Source organism: Propithecus coquereli, unplaced genomic scaffold (genome assembly GCF_000956105.1).
Source record: "Propithecus coquereli isolate 6110/MARCELLA unplaced genomic scaffold, Pcoq_1.0 Scaffold658, whole genome shotgun sequence".
In the NCBI taxonomy this organism is placed as follows: Eukaryota; Metazoa; Chordata; class Mammalia; order Primates; family Indriidae; genus Propithecus; species Propithecus coquereli.
In genome coordinates, this window is record NW_012152596.1 from 583,976 (window position 1) to 593,944 (window position 9,969).

General features: G+C 55.2%; 1 protein-coding gene across 3 annotated transcripts in view; it reads right to left on the reverse strand.

Annotated features, from left to right (window-relative positions):
* The window catches only part of BRD9 (bromodomain containing 9), a 24,950-nt gene extending 15,638 nt beyond the window's left edge, over nucleotides 1-9,312 (reverse strand). For 2 of the 3 annotated variants that reach the window (XM_012660144.1, XM_012660143.1), the window contains exons 1-7: nucleotides 9,057-9,312; nucleotides 8,631-8,763; nucleotides 6,579-6,639; nucleotides 5,955-6,099; nucleotides 4,348-4,458; nucleotides 3,531-3,646; nucleotides 573-705 (exon numbers count right to left, since the gene is read on the reverse strand). In XM_012660144.1, coding sequence (XP_012515598.1) covers nucleotides 573-705; nucleotides 3,531-3,646; nucleotides 4,348-4,458; nucleotides 5,955-6,099; nucleotides 6,579-6,639; nucleotides 8,631-8,763; nucleotides 9,057-9,299 — 942 coding nt within the window. In that variant the 5' untranslated portion in view covers nucleotides 9,300-9,312. The remainder of the gene's footprint in view (nucleotides 1-572; nucleotides 706-3,530; nucleotides 3,647-4,347; nucleotides 4,459-5,954; nucleotides 6,100-6,578; nucleotides 6,640-8,630; nucleotides 8,764-9,056) is intronic. The other variant, XM_012660145.1, reaches the window with a different exon arrangement.
* Nucleotides 9,313-9,969: the final 657 nt, after the last annotated feature.

Below are 9,969 nucleotides of genomic sequence, written 5' to 3' on the forward strand. Positions count from 1 at the left end.
GTTCTATTTCCATTGGACATGCTCGGTCTAGAACCTCTGGTGACAGAAAGGAGGCGCTGCTCAGAGGCTAGCAGAGCCTGATTCACGGACAGAGGGGTCAGCTGGACCAGCTCCCGCCGGCCACACCTGGCACAGGTGGTGCGCTGCAGCCACGGGATAGCAGCCGTGACCTGCTCGGCCCAAGCCCTGCCCCCACATGACTGAGGGGCTCTCAGAAGCCTGAGCCAACACGGATACGTGCGAGAGGATGCTCGTTGCGGAGGGAAAGCAGTGACCTGGGTGGAGAGGCCAGCGGGCAGGGCCTCCACCAGGACACAGCGAGGACGCTGCACGACACGCTACTCCTGCAGGGGCCCTGCCGGTGAGGCACTCAGACCCCTCTGAGCAAATGGGGCAGGCGAGCCGGAGGAGCCCGCCCCCACAGAGGGGATCGTGAGCCTGGACTCATGACATCCCAGCGTTAACGTCCCGACCCGGTGGCTGTGCCGGGGTGCGCCCGCCCCACCTGGAAGGAAACACACACCCAGAGCTCGGGTCGAGCAGCCCCTCTCGGGAACTCCCTGGAGCACTACCTTGCCGCCTGGGAGGAACCGGTTGATCCTGTCCCGTGCCTCGTCGGCCGCGTGCTCCACCAGCGCCAACACGTGCTCCTCTGCGGTGCTGTCGGTGAGGCTGCAGGCGTTGCCCTCAGGCTCAAACACGCAGCTGCAAGGCAGGCGGGGACACCTGTCACTCGAGACGGCGTCCCTGCCACACCCCCACCCCGCCAGTCGGTACCGAGCCCGCGTCTACCCACACTCCCCAGACACCGAGGTTCGGGGTGCAGGCAGAGCACGCGTCAACACCTTCCACTGCCCGATGCGTTCCTCTGTTCTAAGCGTAACAAGAGGCTTTGATCAAAAGGAAGAGCGAGCGCAAGCCAAGGAGACGCTCTGTACTTCTCACGACTCCGCTAAACACTCTGCCACTTCCACAGCAATAAAAGCAGCAAAAGTTGACAGAAACCACATGGGTGAGTCATTGAAGGCACCACTAGGAAAGGCGACCCAATCTCCCTCGCAGGCTGAGCCCAGCGCTGGCGGCAGGGCAGGGCGGGCCAGGCGAGGCCGGTGTTTGCTGCGGGGTGGGCGCTCCTGGGCTTGGGGGAGAGCTGCTGCCCCAGGAGCAGCCCAGGGAACACGCCAGGCGGCCTGGGTTCCCCCTGAAGTTCTCTAAACTCCAAACAGCTGAGAGGCTTGGGGCACAGTGCCCATGGAGGCAGCCTCCCCTCCTGTGGAAGGTTCTAGAAGCAGGTGGGTGGGTCCCTGCCAGGTGGGTCCCTCCCTGCCCTGCACATGAGGCCGGATCCAAATGCCAAAGGGACAGCTGCAGGCCTGGGACGAGCCCTGCCCGTGAGAACACCCTGTTCTCGTCCCTGACGCACAGAGGCAGGAGCAGGCGGCACTCAGGCTTGGCCGACGGCAACGACCACATGTGGCTTTGGGGGATGCGAGTGTCTCAGCCCAGAGTGCTCCGCTAATCACGGCGCAGACGGACCTGGGATTCAGAGGAGACGCTGTCACTGCAACTTTGCCACTCGACCCCACGGATGAAGGGTGGGCTCCCGGCACCAGGATCACCCACTCCGGGCCACAGGCCAGCAATGCTGTCTCAAGTCAGGGGACTGAGGGGACAAGGCACAGCCACGAGCCAATGATGCGCAAATGTTCACATGGCAGAGGGTGGGAACCACATCAGGACACTGTCAGCTGCTTCTATGTCATGCACACACGTCTCATGGGCACCCTTCTGTCCCCCTCTGGTCGGAGGGCGGTACCTAGAGCAGACACACTGAGCCCCAGCACTGCGCCTCTGCTGCCCCCTGTCCCCCAGGAGGGCCCCACACACCATCAACAGGCAGGGAGGCTACAAACTAGACACACTTTTGGGAAACAAACAACGGAAGGCCCTGACTTATTAGAATTTCCTCAAAGTTATTAAAACCGAACACAGGGCCTGGCACGGTGGCTCACACCTGTAGTCCCAGCTACCCGGGAGGCTGAGGCAGGAGGATCACTTGAGCCCAGGAGTTTGAGATCAGCCTGAGCAATACAGTAAGAAAAACTAACCGGGCATGGTGGTGCACACCTGTAATTGCGGCTACCTGGGAGGCCGAGGCAGGAGGACTGTTTGAGCCCAGGAGTTGGTGGCTGCAGTGAGCTATGACGACACCACTGCACTGCAGCCTCATGACAGAGTGAGACCATATCTCCAAAACACAAACAAAACCAGTGCAGATGGTCCCTGACTCACAATGATTTGACTTATGATTTTTCAACTTGATGATGGTTCCCAAAGCGATGCACATTCAGTAGAAACCGTACTTTGTGCAGCACTCTCTGAGGGTGTGCGGCAGCAACGACCATAGCTCCGTAGCCACATGATCTTAAGGGCAAACAACCAACACCCAATTCTATAATGTTACGTATTCGATGATCTACACAAGATGCTCGATGCCATTATTAAGACAGGCTTTGTGTTAGATGATTCTGCCCAACTACAGGCTGCTGAAGGGTTCTGAGCACGTTTAAGGTAAGGCAGGCTAAGCTACGACGTTCTGGAAGCTAGGGGCACTTAAGGAGATTTTTGACAGGATATTTTCAACTTACGATGGGTTTATCGGGACACAGCCCAACCTTAAGCTGGGAGCACATGTACTAACGACAAGGACTTCAATGCTCCGCCACCAAAGGGTACCACAAGGACCCCTGTGGGTCTGGGATATGAGAGGGTTCCCTCACGGACCACCCCAACCAGCTCTACCTGTGGAGGGAGCAGAGCCCTGGAGAGCTCCCCGGCAGCCCCCACACCTGCCGGCCCACAGGCCCCTCCCTAGGGCCGCCCCTGCACAGCTGCGGGAGCAGGGAGCTCGGGGAGCATGTGCCGCCCGGAGGCAGGAGAGCAGGCCCAGTGCCGGCTGCCTGAAGTGGGCCCGGCGACGTGCCAGGTACTTCAGGACAGGTACAGCCCAGGTTGTCAGCAGGCACTGTGCATGGGAGGGGACCTCCTGGGAGGGAAGGGCCAATGGACGTCAACAAATAGCCCACAGCAGACACAGGCAGAGCCGGCCGGACAGCCACACTTGGGTCGGACAGCACATGCGACAGGCGGGCAGGAGGGGCTGTCCTCAGCGGAACAAGCTGTTTTGATAGTTGCAGGACACAACAGCACGTGGACAGCATGGGTGAGGATGGTGACATCACCCAGACAGCACGGCCGCCTCACTCTCGGGGGGCAGGGACAGTCGCTTCCCTGGGAAATGCGGGGTCTAGGAAAAGCGTTCCACCCAAAGGTGCCTGGTCCGCACCGGGTGCCTCATGAGACGGGTCCAGGACACAGACCTCGAAATTCTAACAGACAGTGCCCCCAGCTGGACGAGCTACCCCGGGAAGTCCACACGACAGGTCCCCCATTCTCACCCTTCAGCACCCGCCTTCCCGATCAAGGCTGCTCGACTCCGACAGCAGACACAGCTCCCACGGAGCCTTTACCTGATAACTTCTCTACTCGGCTTTTTGGATTTCTTGGCAGTTTCTACTTGTACCGGCACAACCTCAGGAACAGGTTCCTCAACAGCTGTGTCTTCATTGCCCAAAAGAGCAGCCTGCTGAGAAAAATCCATGTCCTGCATAAACGACATGCTGCGCTTCAAAGCTAACAGCCGCTCCTAGAATCAGAAAGGACAGAGCAGCAGGGACTTTACCTCTCCCTCACAGCCAAGGCGCCATGACGATGGGGTGGGATGGGGATGGCCACAGCCTCACCTGGCCTGACCACTAACTCTCCACGGTGGCGCGGCACAAGGTGGTCGTGGGGGCTCAGCTCAGAGCCGGCAGAGGGGAGCAGGCCAGAGCACGGCAGCTGCTGCACCCCCCGCCCCCGCACATGGCGCGCACACCTCCCCCACACACGGCCCGTGCAGCCTGGCTCACGGCACAGGTCTGGGAAGCCGCTCGGGATGGCCGAGGAGAACTAGGACAGCCCATCTGGACCCGGTGAGGCAGCCGTGCAAGCAAGCCTGCAAGGCCGGCCGCAACCCAGCAAGACGGACACCCAGGCTCGGGATCGACAGGTCTGGAACTTTCTGCCAACCCTAAATGAAATGTTACAGCTAGGTCATGAGCAGATGCAGGAAGGGGGCAGGCCTGGAGAGGGCGGCCAGGGACATCTACCCTAGAGCAGAGGGTCAACACCATGACGGTGAAGGGTGGATGGAGCATGGAGTCACTGTGAGTTTCCGTTTAGGCGCACAGGATGTAGGATAGAGCTCTGATTTCCTCGGCTCAGAGCAGTCAGTGGGTTTCTTACTTTGCTCATCATCTTGAAGCCGGCGTGGAGGATCTTCTTAGCCAGCTTGTAATACACGGTGTCTGGTCTGTTGTAAGTCATCGCGTTGTCACACATCAGTTTGAAATCTGCCTGGAAAGACAAGAGAAACAGACTCATCGAGTCTGCGACCCCACACAGACAACAGCAGCGCTCCGCATTCCCGTCAAAAGAAGTCAAAAGCAAAAGGTGGAAACCGAGTGGAAAACAATCAAACTTGCCTCTCTCATCTAAAAAATAATTTTTAAGAACTTAGAAATTCTCACAGTTGCTCATTGGTCAACACTTGCGTGAAAAACTTTCCACTGAAGAGCTGGCCAACATCTGTAACTTCTTTTTGAGCACGATAAACACATCTTGTAAGAGGAAAAAAAAACGGGGGTTTCCTGAGCTTCCTTCTCTTCTCCAGCCCTCCTCCCGCTCTTCAGGAGGAACCTGGGCACAAACAGGAACAAGCAACGACAATCCAATCCTTTTCAGTAAAAGCCAAGGGGTGGGCACGGCAATATCTTCCGTCTCTCAGCTTTTCCACCGTGCAGAATTTAAACCTTATCGACATATGGTACCCTGGAACTATAAGGAGCAGACTTTCCCCCAAATAAGGAGGGCATTACTGAATAACCTGCAGTGAGCGTGACTCCTTCAGTACTTTGTTACCACACCCCACCTCCTAGCGCACCCTCTGGCAGGTGAGCTGTGAGGTCAGGCTGGACTCCGACCATGATGCCAGCTGCCCGAGCAGACAGCGCAGCACCTGGGCCCTCACAAGCCACACTGCCCTCACGGCCAGCTGTGCAGTGTCCCCAGGGCCTGGCCTGAGGCCGAGGCCCCCACACCCGTCACATGTCCCAAACACTCCTGCAGAGGACCTACAACAATCTGCCCCCAGCCTCCAATAGATTCTCTCGCAAAGGTCCCTGTTCTCCCCGTCTCCTTCAGGCTGTCGCAGCACGCTTCAGCGAGTCAGCAACCCCTGCAGTACGCGCCTCCAACACATAAAAACAGAAAATAGAAAAGTCGAGCTTTCCCAGAGTTAATGGAACCTAAAAAAGAAACCTAATGCCTTTTTCCAAATGACATTAATGCCAAAGTTATCAAGCATCCATTTGGGCTTTTTTCCCCGATTTCTAACTCTCATAGCTAGTACCAAGAAACAGAGTTAAGAGCAAAGTACTCAAGAGATAAAAGAATTTATTATACCCTAAAAAAATTAACACCCAATTATTACAAGAAAAAACTAAAAAGTAGGAAAATTATGTTTCTAAAAATATCCATTCTCAAGCCAGGCCAAACTGGAGACAGCATTGTTTGAACCCACATGTCCTGTCTGTGCCAGCACAGTAGCTTAAAAAAGAAAGAAAAGAAACATGTTTCTAACGGCATACAACCTACACTCTAGCTTCTAGACCAAGACACAGAGAAAACGTTTACGACCAAGCCATTTCCTCAGCGCTGTGTTTGTGAAACATCACCCGACACAGAAGCACCCGTCTGCTCTAAACCGGAAACGACCTAAGGTGCAAGACCTGTTCACTGGACACAAACACGGAGCTCTATCACGATTACTTGAAGAAACGAAATGAGTTTACCTTAAATTCTGTGACTGACTTGTATTCGTTAGCTACAATTTTGTCTTTCATTGTGCCAAAATCCATTGGGTGTTTTATTATCATCGAATACCCAGGAGCAATTGCATCCGTGACAGGAAAAGCAAAAAATCCATGAGGATCTTTCCTGAAAGCAAAGATGTTTTTACTTAAAACAAAAACACTCTGAAATCTAGATTTCTAGATGATACGAAATTCCTTACAATCCAAAAATTTGGAACAATTGAACAAACTTTATTCCTTAAAAATACAAAACATTAAACGTATTGCCTATTGAGATTGTGACAGATACTTTGGATACAACAAAAAGTCCCCCACAAGTGCTCTGGGTCCCGTCACTGTCCCGGCTCCCGCCCTGACAGGTGCCATGACTTGGGAATGGACAGAGCCCAGGACTCTGCCGGCCCTCCCTGCTCTGCTCCCAGCCTCACGGCCCGGCGCTCACTCTGCACTGCGCACGCCCATCTGCAGCTGGACAGGGTGTCACCTGGTGAAGGTCAAGAGTCTGGTTCAGCTGACGGGGCTGGGGGGGTAACACCTCAGAAAAGAAAGATGACATCGCACATGCCCCAAACACAAGCTCTTTAGAAACGCCCACGGTCTTACCTCTGGAGCTGGCGGAGGAAGTGCTCTAGTAGTTGCTGAATAGGCGTGCTCTCGTTTTCGGCTGACAGTTTAAAAAGCAAAACAATAAAAATGAGTAGAAACGTTTTGTTACCTCTCTATTAGAAAGCTGCAATTTCACACTATTTATTAGATGTTTCATAGCATTTTAAGTTTAATCAAGGCTGAGGATACGAAGATAAATCAGACTTGGCCTTGGCTCCCGTGAAGCTCAGCTGGGTGGGAAGGGCTCCCGCGGCATCAGCCTCAAAAAAATGCCCGGACCCCTTCAATCAACAATACAGGACTATCAGTATTCGGTCTGTTTTCAGCTCAGACCACTATTCTAGGCAAGGCAGGAAGGAGGAAACAAAGGCTTTGGACATAAAGGCTGATCCTGAATTCACTGATTATCATTTCACTTGCAGTCCCTCAACTTCCGGTTATGTTTATGGTCCTCATCTGGAAAACGGGGACAACACACAGGCAGGTTCCTGTGAGGACTGTGGCTGTTAACTACATCCCCGGGCCACAGTGGGCCTCCAAGGGCAGGTTTCTGACAGTGACACTCTTGAGAGTGACCCAGGTACGTGCAAGCATCATCATCACATCATTAGCTCTTCAGGTGCACTGGGGGAGTCGGCGGGTGCAGAGCCTCGACAGGTGCTCAGGCTACTGACTGCGCTAACTTTGCAGACAGGGCCACCTATTTGCTTATTTTGTGCCAGTCTTCTCCACTCACCTGCGTGCCAGCAGTAGCCCCCCTCCCCACAACGACTGCACTGGTGCCCCTGCTCCCCAGCACACTGGAGTTGGTCAAACCCAAATTCAAGAAAAGAAACGCCTGAAGAGCAAAAGGACCGTAGCCTCAGAGGGTCACAAGCATTTTGGAACTCTCCTTTGGTGGAGCCAGCAGTTTCTGATGGCCTCTTCCCGTCCCTGATGTCCCATGTCCCAACTGCCTCAGTTTCCCTATAGTCTGGGAACCACCAGATGCTTCCTGCTCACTGGGAAGAGACTCTCCCGTTGTAAGTACAAATGCCCCAGTCACTGTGAGTCATGTGCATGAAGTCAGCGTCAGGTGGGAATTCTGGCCCAACTCCATTCCTGACAATGGTGCCCATGGCAGAACTGTCACTGAAGGCCCCCAACTTTTTTCCTCCCCAGCCTACGGCCACTTTAAGCAATTTCAGACCCACCACTGGAGCCTTTAGGTTCCTTCTTCCTAATGGGAACTGTGTGCATTTTGTTGGCATGTGCATCTCTTACAAGTCTCACTATCATGGGGCTGTTTTTCTGATGCTACTCTATTTTGGGTAGGAAAAGCAGATAAAGCCAAAATTTTAGACCCAGGGTTGGCAAGGCTCTTCTGTAAAGGCCAGATAAAAAATAGTCTAGGGCTGGGCACAATAGGCTGGTGCCTATAATCCTAGTGCTTTCTGGGGATGAGGCGGGATAAGTGCTTGAGCCCAGAGTTTGAGACCAGCCTGGGCCACATAGTGAGACCCCATGTCTACAAAAAATTTAAAAACTGGCTAAACATGGTGGCGCACACCTGCAGTCCTAGCTACTCGGAAGGCTGAGGCAGGAGGATCACTTGAGTCCTAGGAGTTTGAGGCTGCAGTGAGCTATGATCAAACCACTGCACTCCCGCCTGGGTGACAGAGCGAGACCCTGTCTCTAAACAAAACACAAAAAACAGTCTGGGCTTTATAGGCCACGTATGGAAGGGCTCATGGCATAGGTATTCCGTTTCCTCTTGAAAGTCTCTAAAAACGAACGAGCCATCCTGACTTACATCACGGGTTAAAAAAACAAAACAAAATTTAAGATCATGAGTGGTAACTAGCCAACCCTGCTCAAGCTCTAGACGTTCAAAGATGCTGGCAGGAACCCCGTGTCTAGGGGACACCTGGCATGAGGCCCCAGAAGAGGAAACGCCAGTCCTCTTCCTTCCCATGCTTCTCCCCACAGCAAGAGGACGTGGTGGCGACCCTTAATTTACAACGGGGAGCTCTGAGCACTAGGAGAGTCTCTGGCTGGGCAGAGCCTTGCCTGGCTGTGTCCGGCACGCTCGCACTGGCCGATCCGGGGGCGGCTCCACCTCCACCTTCCTGCCAGGGTCAAAGTCGTCGGCCTCGCCCTCCGTGTCGCAGTGCTCCTTCTCTCGTTTCCGCTTCTTCTCCTCCTGGGGGGTAGAGCCAAAGGAGTGAGAGCAGCAGGCATGGTGGGAGCCTCACCCCAGGCTGGGGACGGCAGGGACTAAACACACTTCCCAACCACCTCCTCAGTTTCCAGGGAAACCAAGAAGTCAACAGAGAAGAATCCTCCCTTAGAGACCCTCCTCATCCACGATTCCCTCCCTCACAAAGATGCCCCCCAGGGGGGTCAGCAAAGTGCTTCCCGCTCCACAAGCCACACAGACACGCTGAGCCCAGCTCTGCGTCAGCCGAGCGGCCACTACCACCGGCTCTGCCTCACCTTTCGCTTCCTCCTTTCCTCATCACCGAGATGCTTCTCCTTCTCTGACTTCTTCTTTTTCTTCTTCTTCTTCTCTTTGTGCCTCTCTCGCTCATGATCTGACCTGTCGTCATAGTAGCTGGAGTCGTGGCCGGACCCCGAGAGCTCGGTCACCTCACTTCCTCCAACCTTCAGGACCAGCTTCAGGGGCTTCTCCAGGGGCTTGTCTGCATAGTCTGCAGAGACAGGGACTGTGAGCTTCATTCACCGTGGGCTTAGGGGCAAGCACCTGCCACCGGGTGGGAAGGGCTGGTCTGGTGCGCGGGCATTACCAGGAGAACACCAAGGCCCGAGAGGGTGGTGTGCTGGCCGCGGGAAGGTGTACAGCAGCGGACTGCCAAGACCCTCCGGGAAAGACGGAGGGGCAAGCCCACAATGGCAGGGGGTCCTCCCTCCCTTCCTCCCCACACCTTCCAAAGTGAGCTTCAACTCCCTTTCAAACTACTTTAGCCTGGCTGGGGGAGGCTGTGTGGGACACTGTACATATCGCCCGGTGAGGGGAAGGAACGAGACTGGACTCGGGACTTGGGGCCTGATCTCCCATCCCCAGGACTCCCAGGCCTGCTGTCTACCCCTGACACAGATGGACTATCTGCCACAGATACAAGGCAGAAAAAAACAAAAGGCAGCACCGCCTTCTCCCCGACCTGGGCGGGAAAGCCAGCAGAGATGCTTTGCTCTTTCCTCCAGAGCGGGGAAAGTGGCCTGTAGTAGTGAGCCTGGAACCCAGTCCTGGACCCGGGCCAGTACCCTGGCTGCCAACCCCACCGGGACCCCGTCCCCACCTCCAGGACCCTGTCCCTGAGATTCCGCCCCCACCTCCAGGACCCCATCCCTGGGACCCCGCCCCCACCTCCAGGACCCTGTCCCTGGG